Raw genomic sequence first — 15,668 nt, 5'->3', positions numbered from 1 at the left:
TCCCACCAGTTCGTCCGAAAGAACGGATGAATGGACGTATTTACCGTTAAGCTGCTGGGTGCATGTAACCAATCTAACCAATCCTGCCAAAATACCTTGATCCAAAGAGGGGCAGCCCTAGTAGACGACGTACATGACTGGGTACAGAGTGTTATGATGCTTTGCTATACTTCGTATCTCCGTACATCAGATTGAACATGCAGCATGTGCATGTGCAACTTCGGACGAGATAATTCGCATCTAGCTGCATGTGTGCTGACGTGTGAACTCTCTTTTTCGGTTAACCGATTAAGCTAGAGGTAAACTCATCCAGATCCAACAGTATGAAGCCCACTTGGGATCTGAGTTACTAGTGCAACAGTACTCCTAGTAGTATGTATCATCTTTAAAATTTACTTGGAAATAGTAGATCCTTAGCTAGCATAGTTGTTGAATATAGTCAGTTTATCTTTAAAAAAAAACCCCCACCCCACCCAATTTTGTGGTGGTGCTGGTGTTTCGTTGTAAAGGTGGCTCGTTTGGATGGGCTGGCCTGGGTTCTCCAGTCTTACTACCGGTCGGCCAAGAGATTGTCCCCAGTACCCTGCAGGCATATACAGCTGGCTATACGCGGATGTGCAAGGCGGGGCATCTCGCCTTGTCCTCAAATACCCAGGCATGCCTTTCCAAAATCTGCCAAACATATTCCATTCCTCATCACAAACATGTCTTACTCTCCACCAGACTCGGCCAAGCCATTTACGCTCAACATCTCGGACCAGGACCTGTCCGAGTGGAGACAGCTTCTGCAGCTCTCCAAGCTTCCGCCAGCAACATAGGAGGGGCGGCAAGAAGATGGTCGCTTTGGGGTATCACGCAAATGGGTTTCCGAGACAAAGGATTACTGGCTTAACCAATATGACTGGCGTGCTGCAGAAAAGCACATCAACTCTTTCCCAAACTATAGGATGCAGATTGAAAATGTCGATTTGCATTTTGTCGCTCTCTTCTCTGAGAAGAAGGATGCAATTCCTCTGATACTCATGCATGGATGGCCTGGCAGCTTCATCGAGTTCCTGCCCATGCTCAGCATCATCAGAAAAAGGTATTCGACCAAGGATTTGCCGTACCACATTGTCGTGCCGTCATTGCCTGGCTACACTCTTAGCACCATACAAACTCACGACAAAGAGTGGGGCGTCGAGGATTCCAGTCGTGTTATGAATCAGCTCATGGTGAACCTGGGGTTTGACAGATATCTTGGTCAGGGAGGAGACGTGGGCCAATTCACGGCGCAAATCATGGCTAGAGAATATGAGGCCTGCGTTGGAATACACTGTAAGTGGTCGGCCAATCGTTCGCTGCTCGAGTATTCACATGGTCAGTGAATATGATTGTTACTTTCCCCCCTCTGGGCGAGGAGACGGTCGTGGATGCATTCGAGAAAGAGAGGGTTGAGTTTACGCAGAAGTGGAGGGCGACTGGCGTAGGTTATGCTCTCGAACACGGCACAAGGACGAGCACCATTGGGAGCGTTCTGGCGTCGAATCCATTGGCGATGTTGGCATGGTGTGTGTTTGTGAATTCCGGTACATGTACGCAGACTGACATTTGGCAGGATTGGCGAGAAGATGCTGGAATGGTCGGATGAGGATCCATCGCTGGATGAGATTCTAACCAACATTTCCTTGTACTGGTTTACAAGTTGCTTCCCCTCGTGCCTCTATATTTACCGCCAGATGTCCAGCGGCAGCTTGGTTACGCAATGGAAGTTCACCAACAAACCCTTGGGCTACTCAGTCTTCCCAAAGGAGATGGGCGTGGGCGTCAAGAGCATCTTGGAAAAGGAGAGCAATCTGGTCTCGTACAAGCGCCACGAACGGGGTGGGCACTTTGCGGCTCTGGAGCGGCCAGCAGATCTGTGGGAGGACATTGAGGGGTTTGTTAGCAAGGCCTGGAAGGTATGAGAGGGTCGAGGTGCATGTCACCCATGGCGGCAAGGTGGGCCGACTGACTCGTTGCAGGATTGTCGGGCAGTGTCGAGATTGTAGCCAGTCGGCAGTTGTCTTGTACATGGGCCAGGCGGTGCATAGGGGAGGATTGCGTGGAAGTGCATTGGGTGCTAAAAGCAGGTCCGGGTATGTGCCATAAGAAGCTAGCCTCGTCGTGGTAAGGTGAACGCCACAGTCGATGCAGCTATTCGCTGTGCCGCATGGATAGAGTTTTGACACGTCGGATTGTATCGCAATTTGCAAGTGACCATGGCCATTCCACATGGCGACTGGAAAAACCCGCATTGGTGGTGGCGGCTGGTGTTTTGGTAGGCTACTGCTGCCGTGCGAGTGTGTATGTGGGCGTGCGAGGGCACTGGGCCAAGCGGATCGTGTGCGCGTGCCGGCTGGATAGAGGCCGGTGCATGACGCAACGTGCATTACCCGCCCCCACCCCTCCACCTGCTCTTCTCCTCTTTTCCCCCCCGCCATTCTCCGCACTCTTCGCCTGTGCCTGTGCCTGTCCTTGTTCCTGGCAATTGCGCCGACCGACTCCGCTTTTGCAGAGCAGAGTACGTACTTGGGCACCACGGTCCAACGGGCCTGCGTCGGTGCGGGGGCCGACGACTGTTGCTGTAGTCGCATGAGTCGCTCGACGGACTAGCATGACTTCAGCCTCTGCCGCCGGGGCCAAGCTACCGTAGTCCCTCGACTACCACGTACATGCAGACTACACATCTATGTTGCCTCCGCCGCGGCTCGCTTGGCTGGCCTGCCCACAGTCCAGTCGAGTACGGTACGCATTGGGGCGCAATCTCTTCAGAAACCGAGCGAGCTCGGGAATGGCCAAGCAGAGGGCCCGTCGCCGACTTGGTAGCAATGCTCGCGCCAGAACAAAGGTTGCCACCAGAGCCAACATGGTAGTCCATAGTCCATAGCTGTACTTGCTACGTACAGTACAAGACATCGATCCTATCGGCCCAGCTCGCCATGGTGGGTCCCGGGCCACAGCTAGCTCATTACGCAGTCAATATGCATATGCGGCATGCAACACGAGTTCCCCAGCTTCCAGGTCCTGGCCTGGCCTGTCCTGTCCTGCATGCGCATGTGCGTGTTCCGGCGAGTGTGTTGACGTTGTTTTTTAGCCGCCGCGCCAACCTGATGCCACGCTATGTCCCTGCATCCGTCCCGATCCAAACTAGGCCCCCGCGTTGGCCCTGCACTTTTATCCTGCCTCTCTCAATTGGCAACCCTGCCGCTAGTAATCTGCCGTGCATGCCACCCAGCTTCGGACAGCGATAAAAGACGGCGTCCGGCCCAGCACTTCATGTCGACGCAGCAGAGCCGTTCTTCATCCCTCATCTTTCAACATGAAGCTCAAACAATCTCTCAAGGCCACGCTACTTGGCGCCTCACCAGCTCTTGCCTATCCCCAAGCTGGAGCTTCTGGTGACTTTAGCTCAAAATGTGCCGATCTAGCCTCCAGTCTTAAGATTGAAGGTGGTGTCGTTACCACTGCCGAGTTCGTCACTGCTGGTACCAACTTCACCATACCCGTTTACGACCCAACATGTGTCAGCGGCGGAGCAACAAGTCAAGCCATTGGGGCCGACCTGTGCCGTGTTGCACTCTACGTTGCCACTTCTGAGCGATCAGGATTCAACATGGAGGCCTGGCTGCCATCCAACTGGACAGGCAGATTCATCGCCCACGGCAACGGCGGTCTGAATGGATGCATCGATTTTTCCGACTTGGCCTACACATCCCAGCTAGGTTTCGCCGCCATCGGAACCAACAACGGCCACAATGGAACGAGTGGCCTGCCCTTCTACAAGAACCCAGACGTTGTAGAGGACTTTGCCTACCGAGCGTAAGTCACCTTCCCCACAAACTCAAGCACCCAAGCTAAATACTCCAGTCTACACAATGGTGCTGCCGTCGGCAAGCAAATCGTTAGCGACTTTTATGGCAAGCCACAGGACAAATCCTACTATCTTGGATGTTCAACTGGCGGACGACAAGGCTTCAAGATGGCCCAGGATTTTGCAGATGAATGGGATGGTATCCTTGCCGGAGCCCCTGCAATTGCCTTCGACAATCTTACTTCGTGGTCCGGTCACTTCTACACCCTCACCGGCCCACCCAGCTCCCCGACTTTTGTCTCAGCGGCAAAGTGGGCGCAGGTTCATGCCGACGTCTTGGCCCAATGTGACAAGATCGACAATCTCCAAGACGGTATTCTCGAAGATCCATTGCTTTGCAAGTATGATCCCTCGGGTCTGGCTTGCGACCAAGGCACCAACTCTACCACCTGTCTGACGCCTGATGAGCTCGCCACGGTGATTGGTGTTTACTCGCCACTCACCAACGCCCAAGGCGATTTGGTTTACCCGCGCCTACAGCCTGGAGCCGAGCTCTCTGCCATTTACGTGCTCTTTACCGGATCCCCTTTCCCTTACACTACTGATTGGTTCCGCTATGCTATCTACAACGACCCCACTTGGGATCCTGCCACATTGGACTCTGATGACTACAACAACGCTGCACGAATCAACCCCTTTAATATCCAAACGTTCGAGGGCGATCTTAGCAACGCACAGAAGAGTGGTACCAAGATCCTACACTGGCACGGCACCAGCGACTTCATCATCTCTAGCGATAACAGCGCGAGGTACTACAACCATGTCAGCTCTACCATGGGCCTGCCACCCAAGAAGCTCGATGAATTTTACCGTTACTTCCATGTCAGTGGCACCGGTCACTGCAGTGGAGGAAATGGTGCCCATGCCATTGGCCAACAACTTGGCGAAATCAATGGCTACGACCCCGAACACAACGTTCTCATGGCCTTGGTACAGTGGGTAGAAAAGGGCAAAGCACCCGAAACCCTTACCGGTACCAAATTCGTCAACGACACCGTCTCTCTCGGTGTTGATTTCGAGCGCGCGCATTGCAAGTTCCCCAAGAGCAACCGATACAAGGGCAAGGGTGACCCCAAGCTCGCCAAGAACTGGGAGTGCATTGAGATGGGAGACATGTAGTTTTAACTAATGTCTTGATGCTATGCAGGGCAAAGAGCTATAGATACACAGAATTTCTGTTTTATAATGAAAGTCATAAGCCCGATTATCTTCAATGCAAAGTTACTCTTGTTTTTTTTTTCCAAATATTTTGGCAAGCATGTTTCGTTTGATGGTGAATGAAATAGAGTCCTGACATACTACGGACCGCACCGCTTAATAGCGGGTCCCGAGCCTGCTCTCTCAGGTGCACGTTGTCGTTCGGCCGCAGCCTGACGAGACGTGCGTTCCAGGGTGCGTGTCATTTTTTGTGAAGCATAAGCCGAGGTCCATCGGACTATTACAATACAGTGCTACTAGTTTGAAAGCAGAAGGCGCCGGAATTTGAACACGCCCGCGGAAGCACTCAAGGGCTTGAAAAAAAAGTGTGCATTTTCGGTGTTTATTAGAGTAGCCGGGGGGGGTGCGGTTGCATGAGATACTATAGGAGCGGCGGTATTATTTGGCATGGGTCAAGGTTTCTCTCAACTGACTGTCGGGCCCGAATACCTATTCTGTACATTCCCGTCTTGTCCGTCCGTGCAACTGTATGCAAAATTTCAGGAGCGCTGCCACTTTGTTTCGCAGACAAGAGCTTGTTTCACACAAGTGATATGGTGCCTGTCTATCTCCAAGTGAATCCTATAATGCATGTAAGCTAATGATTGAGGGCCAACCCAGCGACTTATCAACAAAGTCAAAGACGACTATGTACGATTTTGCAGGCATCACTGCAAGGGCAAGCAACGTGGCCAATTTGCTTATGGATACATTATCCCGCAGTTACGGGGTTTCCCGGATCATCGGATAGTGTCCAAATAGGCCCTACTACGCATACGTTTTACCCCGCAAACAGTTCGCGGCGCCATGGCGGAGATGAGAATTTCCAAGCGATTAGTACCCTGGGCCCTCCGGTATCAGGCGCCAGGATCAAAGGAAGAAAAAAAAGGCTGAAGCGTGGCTTATACACAAGAAACAATCCTCCAGCTCTAGTATATAAAAAGGCTGCTTATCGCGCGTTTAAAATTGCCATTCAGCGGTACAACAGTTTATTACCACCTTCCCAAATCCCTTCATTACTTCCCTTTTCCCCTCTTCCCTCGGATCCCGATAGTCTGGTCCAACCCCATCCAAGAAAAACCTTGTATTCTGCATACGTACACTAGTATCGTGTTAAACCATGCGCTTCACCATCCCCATTGCACTTCTTGCATCCGCATCGGCAGCACTACCAGCGCCCGCAACATCTTCGGGTAAACCCAGCCCGCCGGCATCATCCGCCATCCTCAAGGCCCTAGCCGGCACTTACACGCTCCTCAACACATCGAGCACGCTCAACGACGAGCCCATTCCCGACGCCACGTATGGCGCGGCCCCCGTCGGCAACCTCATCTACACAGCCTCTGGCTTCATGAGCGCCACCATCACAGCTACGGAAAAGGAATTTCGCCCCCTCGTCTCGTTCCCCTTCCTCGCCAACGAATCAGACGCCGATTGGGCGCTCGTCGGCAAGCACAGCATTGGCTACTCGGGCCCTTTTAGAATCAACACGGCCCTCCCTGCAACCGAGACCGAGGGCCAGGTATTCCATGGGCCGTTGACGGTCGCAAATGTCCCGACAATGGTGGGGCAGGAGCATAGAAGGAATTACACGATTGTGGAGCGTGAGGAGGAGGGCAAAATGGTCAAGTACTTGAAGATTGGGAGTGAGAGGGGTGGAGGGTTCCGTGGTGTGCTTTGGTGGAGGCGATTGGATTAGAAAAAGAGAGTGTGTATGCTGTGGGGTTTACTACTTAACAGTTTTTTTTTGTGCGGGTTTTGCTTTCTTTCTTTCTTTTTTTTCAAACCTGTATATGTATGCTGTGATAAAGCGATTACTGGGGCTTTAGAGGCATAGAGACGGTGGCTCTTTTTTTTTCGTCTATCATGGAACTCGATGTTATGAAATGAAAAATGCACGTCCATCACCTTCATGTTCTTGTTTTCTTTGAGTGAGCGGGGTCGCTTTTTTCCTCTCTTTCTTTTCGGGGTTGGTTCTGTTCGGACATGGATGCGAATAGCCGCGCCTCCTTACATGGTTCTCCTGGCTAGCAGAGACCTAGGCACTGCAAATCCCCGTCTTATACTGCAGGCATTGTATACCATGGTATCACCTAACTTGAACTATTGTTTTTTCTTTTTTTCGTTAAGACCAGGCGCCCAATGCATTCATTTCCGGCATGACTTTGCACACAATAGCATATTTTCTCTTCGTAACTACTTACCTTGGACGCCGAGCATAAGTGGCTGAGGATATGATACTACATCGAGTCGTGTACAGCCAGCTGCCTTTTTCAAACATGACGCGTACTCAACAAATATGTTTTTTTTCTCTTTCCGTTTATTGACAGCGTCGGAGTCAAATGCTGCATTTGGCTGTTAATTGGTAGTGCGTGTTACATCCTGCCGACATACACTCAATTGTGGAGATTAGATGTGAACGAGTGATGAAGTGTTGATATCGATAACAATAGTAGTGGTAAGTAACTAAGTACGCTTTGGTCAACCTTCAACAGGTTTCAGATTTGTTTTACGTCCTATCATCGCTACTTTCTAGTTGCCCTCGTATTCATCAATGTGCAACGGTATTGAACAGTGCGATAAAGGCTTGGCTCGTAGGAAAGTCGCATGTTATTTAGTAAAGTCTATGAGGTAGTGACTTGTGCACGGTTAGCTTGTTTGAGGTTGTGTCTGTGCGTGGATAGGTGATTGTGCGATTCTGAGTCACGTGGGCTGGATAAAGATTCTGGCGTGATATTCCTTGGGGAGTTGTATGAGGTAAGGTGTTTGTTAGATGTGAGGTGCGCAGAGCTGGCAATATTTAAATTTGTTAATTTAAAACCACGAGTTGGTTTCGTCGATTGCTGACCCTAAAGTTGGTTTGGTTGATTCGAATTAAGATGATTAAGAATAACTACATCTTATGAAAGATGGATTGCTACCCAATGTGTAGTTGTGATGGTTCGCTGCCAACAGTGAGTATACTAGGACTCGGTATTTGAAAAGCAGCTGTTCTTACATGCTTTGACATCTCGCGATTCAGGAAATTGAATCAGTTGTATTGATGGATTATGTTATTTTGAGGTCCTTGAATTTGAAAGCAGTTTCAAAACAATAAAAATTGAAAATCCGGAGGGCTGTTGTGTTTTGATTCGAAAGGCGGTCCTATGTAAGTTATCGCACATGTGGATACTACTTGTTAAGCTCGATTTGTGCTCATTTTTTTCTGAGTATTACAAGTAACAGGAAGGATTCTCTCCTTGATGAGAGACGAGGAGGCAAGGGGCCTATGGGCGTCCACGTCAGAAGGTAATGACATCGCGGGGCTTGGAGACACGTGATGTGCCATCCCGCCAAGGCTGGCCATCCGGGATGGCAGTGCATGATGGGATGGCAAGACTGGAAGCAATGAGGATTAAGGATGGACGGATTTCATTATTTACTCTTGTTGTGGTCAACTTAAATTGTACTTTCTTACTAGTTACTTAACTTTACAAGATTGATACTTGTTAGTCTATTCGATATAGATTAGGAATTGTTAACCTATTGTTACCTGTCTTACAAGCATGCCCAATCCACTATATCGCTAGACAACTACCTCACGGCGCTCTTCACACCATCTCACTCGCCCTAACCCGGATCGAGCCTAGAGAAGTATCAGCACCCAACCCCGTGTAACTCTGAGCTAGTTGAGATAAGCTTAGCCTAAAAGTTATCTTATATATCTCTGAAATACTTCTGCCTTATACAAAATGGTGATCTAATCCAAAAATTACCTTGGTTGTTTTTATTAGGGGCCGTTTTCCCCCACAATCGTTCCATGCATCTCCTTTTCTGGAATTCCGTTTTTTGGAAATAACCCATCTGGTTATTCGGGAATAGAATCCAACATGTCGTGAGAAATGGATCTGTGGATACTCACATTAAAGTATTGTCGTAGTATCACTGGTCAAGATGGCCGGGATCACGTGATCTTGTCACGTGATTCACTCGATCTTTTGAACCATCTGATCAGGATCAAGTTAATCTTATCTGATTAGATAAAGTGAGTGATGGACCGGATAGCTGAAGGACTTAAGTACTAGACTAGATTAGTCTAGGTTAAGAAGTATATAGTCTGACTGTTCTGCTGATCTTGATTAGCAGATTGATCGGTCCATCATCTCAATAAGATTCCATTTGTTCGAAGTTTGTTCAGCTCCAACAAGTATAAATCTGAAATTCATCTTGATCTTTAGCAGATTTGGCTAGTTGCGAATCTACTTCCTAATTATAATCCACCAAGTTATCAAGATATGATAAGACATTATGACTCTTACGTCGATAATTCTCCAAGAAACTCGAGGTTAGTACCGTATTTTGACGTGAGGCCGCCGCTCAGCATAGCAGTGACGCCAACACTCCTATCGTCATTGGCCAAAATTGTAACTCAGTGTCTGCATGTAATCAATTGAGTGTAAAAGCTGCCTCTGAGCAAGTGCTGGTGACAAAAGAACTCCCACAGGTTGCTGTGTTGGTGCACTTGGTAGTCTCAGTACCATCTGATTTGGAAAAGTTGGTCTTGGTCTTTGTTGAACCCCATTGCCTAAGCAAAAGACTTCTTTTATCTAGCACAGAGGTTACTCGCATCGCCAAGAAGAAAGAGTTTGAACTCCAAGAAGATGGAAAATAGGGTAGAGGAAACCGTGAGACGACTTCTGTATCATAGACATGTCTTGTCTGTTCGCATCAACAGTCCCCAACAAGCGTTACTGCATTGCTGCTCATGAGATAGAGCGTGTCGGTGATTATGAATACTGGCCAGGCGAGAAGATGTCTTCCAGAAAGCACATCGCTCGCAGATACGGGGTCTTTCGCTACCCCTGATATCTTGTAAAGACGGCAAACATGCAGCCGAAATGAAGACGCCTCCTTCTAGACTCATGAATCTACAACGACATCCATTATCAGCCTATTCCACGAACATCTTTTCCCAAAACATCATGCTGTCACGCGACAACTTCTCCCATGTGACAAATATATCATAATATACGCGAAGATCTGTAGCCAGAGTGATGGGCGGGGCCAGTGATCGTCTAGGGATGACAGTCATATACCGATATTCTAGACACCACCGGCCCTTTACAAACATAAGAATACCGGTGGCGTTACTTCATGACACAAGATATGAGCGTTTACTGGCTACCGATTTAGGCTCGCGTCGGGTCGTCGGGCTCACAGTGTTGGCGATACCAGGGATGAGCTTGGAGTAAGTTCCCTGCTCCCGTGCCTGCAGGCCTACCATATTGTCGGGCTACAAACGTGGCCATTCAGGACCACGTCAGGCGACTACTCTATAGCGCATCTAGAATTGATGTTGGGGTGTGCTTACGATAGAGACGATGGACCTGGATATGGTCAGTCGCCGAAGTAATGCCAGACTGACCACTGATATTCACGAACATGCTTCGGCTGAAAAAAAAAACTCCTGTCCTTAAAGATCGAAAGGAAATGCGAAATAATGGCGCAAAAAACGTGATGGGGCGAGAACGAATGCGAATCAATGAACAAACAGCGACTGGCATGAATCACACGTGGTCAGGTCCACCAAACCTCTTGTCCATTGGTAGTATCCCAGATGATCAGCCACTTTTCCATGGACGAGTCTACCCATAGCTGATCGAAGACGAAAAGAATTGTCATGTGGCACTGTTTCTGAGGGTGTGCTGTGGCAGTGCAGCACACAAATCTTTCTCCTTTTCATGGATGCGAGAGTTTTTGTCTTGAGGTATGTTCTATAGCACCGAGCATCTGTCCTTGAAGCATGAAGTAGTTGAATCAGGGGCAATGGTGTCTGACTTTCGCAGACCATAACTAAGCTTACAGTGAAGAGCTAAGTCATCTGCCAGCCTTACTAATAGAAGAGTTACCAAGTCCCCGGTATTCTTCTCCATATCTTCACCCCGCGGAAAAAGGCTCGCTAGCTGCCTACTGGTAGTTCAAGTGCGGCTGAAATAGGAAGAGGTGGGTACAACAAGCATCCTACCAAGCGCCAACGCCGCCTTCCGAGATGTCGCAATTCTTGGCGTCAATTGCGTTCATGATACCATTCATCCTCACCAAAACCGAGCCGATGCTAAGACATGCCACATCCTCGGCGCCGCACTCACGGTTCGCAGTTGAATTTTGAACCATCTGGCAGACGACACAGACAGGTGGCAGTTTCGGAAGCAAAAGGGACGTACTACTCAGGGTCAAAAACAAAAGTAAGCGGCAGTACCGGAGGTAGTACTAAGCACCACCAGCGGAGCCAACCAGCCATCCTGGTTCCCCCACGCCGCCCGGTGGGCGCCCCAAAAGCCACAATTGTCTTCTCACTGAAGGCCAGACCTGGCAAAACTCTGCGATGTAGTCGGCCCAGCTTTTCCAAGGCCTGGACTTTGGTCTGCCAATACATACCATCCTGCTCAGCGCAAGCACGCCATGTGCCGGCGCTCTGGGGTGATGACGGTGCTGCGCTGTGATTTGCGCGGAGTGACACCAGTAACACTCTTGCGCATGCCAAGTTGGGTTTGCCGTCTTGATGTACGCCCCTTCCACGAGGCTATCTCCAAACCAGACACATGTGCTTCCGCCTCTACCCAAGGTTTGTGTTGATACGGTGCTTCATCGGCATCAGCTCCAGGAGAAGTTACAAGCTTTGGCCCTGTCAGCAGCTCATAAAGTTCATATAAGCTTGCATTCGTCGCATACCAGAAGCCAGAAGCACCTTCCCAGGAATCCCTCAAGGCCCTTCGACTGGGGTTATATTTCGCGATTTCCCCTACTACCGCGACTAAGCTTTGGTGGCCGTTGAGCGACTTGCTCGAGAGAGTTTCGGCTCGTCGCTTATCACCAAGCCTTTTTTGAGTTCTGCTTACTCCTATTGTTTACGCGGCATCATGGCAACCGCTGGTCGCACAGCTGCCAAGGTGCTTGGAATCAATCTTGACTACCGGAAAGAGCCCGAGGTTTCTGGTGCAGCATCCATCTCGTCTGTCGAGACATGTGAGCATGAAGAATCCCTATGAAACTAGCTTACAGCTAATCAATGGTAGACGTCGAGCACGAACCAACCGCAATAGAATGGCTTTCCCAATTCAAGCCGTCCGCAAGTGCCATCAAGCGCTATTTTAGAAGTCTCTTTCCGTTTCTGGATTGGATCTTTCACTACAACATGACATGGCTTTTTGGCGATGTGGTTGCCGGTGTTACTGTTGGGTTTGTCGTTATTCCTCAGGGTATGGCCTACGCTTTGCTGGCACAGCTACCACCGGAGTACGGTCTCTACACCAGCTTTGTCGGTTTCATTCTCTACTGGGCTTTCGCTACTTCCAAGGACATCACAATCGGTACTGTGGCCGTGATGAGCACAATCGTAGGCAATGTCGTGACCAAAATCCAGGAAAAGGATCCAGGAATTGATGCTGCGGACGTTGCCAGAGCACTTTCCGTTATTGCCGGTTCGGTTTTGCTCTTCCTTGGACTGACTAGGCTTGGACGAATCGTGGAACTTATTCCATTGGTTGCTATTACATCTTTCATGACAGGTGCCGCCATCTCCATTGCAGCTGGCCAAGTGCCTACAATGATGGGTATTTCTGGTGTCAACACCCGTGGAGCTACGTACCGTGTGATCATCGACACTCTCAAGGGTCTGGGTCGCACAAAGCTCGATGCTGCCATGGGCCTCAGTGCCCTTGTGATGCTGTATTCGGTTCGCTTCGTCTGCAACTTTATGTCGAGGAAGCAGCCATCAAGGCAGAAGCTTTGGTTCTTTGTAAGTATTTTGATTTTGACGCAAAGACAAAACTCTGACTCGTCCACTAGCTGAGCACACTACGCATGGCTTTTGTCATCTTGCTCTACATTATGATTAGCTGGCTTGCCAATAAGGACATCAAGGGCGTCCACAAGAACGTCAAGCTTGCCAAATTCAAGATTTTGGGCCGTGTCCCCCGCGGTTTCCAGCACGCTGGTGCTCCTAAGATGGACCAAAAGATTCTCTCAGCCATTGCTTCGGATATCCCGGTCACGATCATTGTTTTGATCCTCGAACACATTGCCATTTCGAAATCATTTGGTCGCATCAACAACTATGTTATTAACCGTAAGCAACGCCCTTAAATTTGTCATTGGGAATAAACTGACATTCCTCTGTAGCATCGCAAGAACTTGTCGCCGTTGGTTTCACCAACGTCCTTGGTCCATTCTTGGGTGCGTATCCTGCTACCGGCTCTTTCTCTCGCACCGCCATCAAGTCGAAAGCCGGTGTTCGTACTCCACTGGCTGGTATTTTTACCGCGATCATCGTCCTCCTGGCACTGTATGCTTTAACAGCTATGTTCTTCTATATTCCCTCGGCTACACTAGCAGCCATTATCATTCACGCCGTCGGTGATCTTATCACACCTCCCAACGTCGTCTTCCAGTTCTGGGAAACTTCGCCCCTAGAAGTCATCATCTTCTTCGCCGGTGTCTTTGTCACCATCTTCACCAGCATCGAGAACGGAATTTACGTCACCATCGCTGCATCTTTCGCGCTCTTGCTCTGGCGCCAACTGTTCACACACGGTGCTCTCCTCGGCAGAGTCCGAATCTACCGCGCAACTCCGGACACAATCGCCCACAAAGAAGACGGCCACTTCGCATCCGGTTCGGAAACTTCTGTCCGGGAAGCCTTCATTCCAGTTGATCACAAGGACGGGTCCAATCCGCTCGTAGGCATCGAAACACCATACCCTGGTGTGCTCATTTACCGCTTCACCGAAGGCTTTACATACCTCAACCAACAAGGATACATGGACGAACTCGTGCACCATGCGCAAACCATTTCCCGACCCACGACACTGGATAAATACACCAAGATCGGTGACCGGCCCTGGAATGATCCCGGTAAGAACGTTCCCCCATGTAAAACCCCCTTACCTATTTTCAAATTACTCATTTCGCAACAATCAGGCCCACGACGCGGTCAACAAATCAACTACGACGACAACCGGCCCATCCTCCGCGCCATCATCCTCGACTTCAGCGCCGTCAACAATGTTGACGTAACCTCGATCCAGGGTCTCATCGACGTCCGCGCCCAGCTCGACCGCCACGCCGCGCCCGAAACCGTCGAGTGGCATTTCGCCTCCATCAACAGCCGCTGGACCAAGCGCGCGCTGACAACCGCGGGCTTCGGATACATTGACCGCGAGCGCTTTGCTTCTCGCCAGCACTGGAGCCCAGTCTACAGCTACGCCCCACTTGAGACTCCAGCAGCCAAGCTGCATGATCCTGAGGCGCAAGACGATATCCACGTTGTGAATGGTAACAGGAGTTTGCCGAATAGCAAGGTCACGACTTTACATGGCCAAAACCGACCGTTTTTCCATATTGACGTTGCGGCGGCGGTGGAGAGCGCGATTGCGGCTGTTGTTGCTAAGCAGCAAGGGAGCTCGGGAAGCTCACATGAAGTCGGAGAGGCAGAATTTACGACAAAGCAAGGTTAACTTAGATTTTTCTACAAATTCATTTAGAAATGCTTAATGATTTATGTGATATTATTATTTTTTCACCTTCTTCCACACACTCTTCTTCTTGAACTCTTTCTTCTTCTTCCGTTTTTTTTGGACTTTCTTTATTGATAAATCACGTGTCCCTGTGCTGTAAACATTTTACTTAGATTGATCTTGTAAAAGGAGAAACCTTGTTCCCTTCGTAATCTGCTGTTGCACACACACATTCATCAATGCATGCAACATGCGTTGTTGAGGAATCCGTGTGGGTACAAGACGGAACGGACGGCTAGTGGGCCGTTGGCAAAGACAAAGAGTGGGGAAAAGAAGTGATGAAATGGCAGTTTCTAACGCTAATTTCCTCAAGATGAGATGTAAGACTGGGTCGTTGGAAGAGGAAAAAAATGTAGAGAGTTCCAGGGGGGTGGGGGAGAGGCTGCGCAAACTTAATGTGGGAATAGCATTTCAATCGGCGAGGCTGATGCCAAGTAGAAGTGCGTATACTAGGCGATTGCTACAGATGTAAGTAGTACGTAGTTCTTACTACTACTACGAGCACCAAGAGAACGCCAACAAACGACCTAGTCGAAAAAAGAAAAGATGGACAAACAGCTGCAGGGCCGACTTGCACCATACTTCGGACGATTGATTGCGCATGTTCTCACGTAAGCCGTTCCGTTCTCAAAAAAGTCATGTATGTGTGCGTATGTGCGTGCGAGAGCACATGATCATTTTGCGATAGTAGTGAATACGGGGACTGCCCGACATTCCGAAGCGACCGCCCAAGGGATGATGACGACTTTGTAAATTAGAAACTTTAGAACATGGACCAATCAGCTTTCCCCCCTCCCTGGCCCTGACCGAGGTTCTCTTAGTCGGTGCCGTGGGCCGTAGAAATCCTTGCTAGAAAAGGAAGACTGGGTATGACTCTGAAACAGTGCTAAAACAGCGGAATGCGTGCTTCCACTACCGTTTACGTCGCTGGGGATCCTGCTAGGTATGATCTGATTACGGAGCAGCGCATTAATTGGCGGCAACGCTGTTGCTTTTGCACGGGCATAGCATAAATGGCGATGAAA

General features: G+C 49.6%; 4 protein-coding genes across 4 annotated transcripts; all 4 read left to right on the top strand.

Moving 5' to 3' along the window:
* Positions 1–947: 947 nt before the first annotated feature.
* PSV08DRAFT_412946 (Alpha/Beta hydrolase protein) lies at positions 948–1,946 on the top strand (the record flags this gene model as incomplete). Its single annotated transcript, XM_014222575.1, has 3 exons — positions 948–1,317; positions 1,365–1,548; positions 1,598–1,946. The coding sequence occupies 3 exons, from the start codon at positions 948–950 to the stop codon at positions 1,944–1,946; spliced, it is 903 nt and encodes a 300-aa protein (XP_014078050.1).
* A 1,356-nt stretch (positions 1,947–3,302) lies between these two features.
* PSV08DRAFT_232371 (Tannase/feruloyl esterase) lies at positions 3,303–5,134 on the top strand. Its single transcript, XM_014222574.2, has 2 exons — positions 3,303–3,840; positions 3,889–5,134. Exons 1-2 carry the CDS (start codon positions 3,341–3,343, stop codon positions 5,009–5,011), a joined length of 1,623 nt encoding a protein of 540 aa, XP_014078049.1. The 5' UTR covers positions 3,303–3,340; the 3' UTR covers positions 5,012–5,134.
* A 1,075-nt stretch (positions 5,135–6,209) lies between these two features.
* Positions 6,210–6,946, top strand: PSV08DRAFT_232367 (Lipocalin-like domain-containing protein; the record flags this gene model as incomplete). The annotated part of the gene is made up of 1 exon (XM_014222573.2): positions 6,210–6,946. One exon carries the CDS (start codon positions 6,210–6,212, stop codon positions 6,786–6,788), a length of 579 nt encoding a protein of 192 aa, XP_014078048.1. The 3' UTR covers positions 6,789–6,946.
* A 4,981-nt stretch (positions 6,947–11,927) lies between these two features.
* Positions 11,928–14,583, top strand: PSV08DRAFT_382628 (sulfate transporter family-domain-containing protein; the record flags this gene model as incomplete). The annotated part of the gene is made up of 5 exons (XM_014222572.2): positions 11,928–12,094; positions 12,145–12,866; positions 12,917–13,196; positions 13,250–13,981; positions 14,048–14,583. The coding sequence occupies exons 1-5, from the start codon at positions 11,989–11,991 to the stop codon at positions 14,581–14,583; spliced, it is 2,376 nt and encodes a 791-aa protein (XP_014078047.1). The 5' UTR covers positions 11,928–11,988.
* Positions 14,584–15,668: the final 1,085 nt, after the last annotated feature.

The sequence above is a fragment of the Bipolaris maydis genome (assembly GCF_028858645.1).
Source record: "Bipolaris maydis strain C4 unplaced genomic scaffold PSV08scaffold_17, whole genome shotgun sequence".
Classification (NCBI taxonomy): Eukaryota; Fungi; Ascomycota; class Dothideomycetes; order Pleosporales; family Pleosporaceae; genus Bipolaris; species Bipolaris maydis.
Note: the sequence above shows the minus strand (reverse complement) of the source record. Positions and strands in the feature narration are given on the sequence as shown.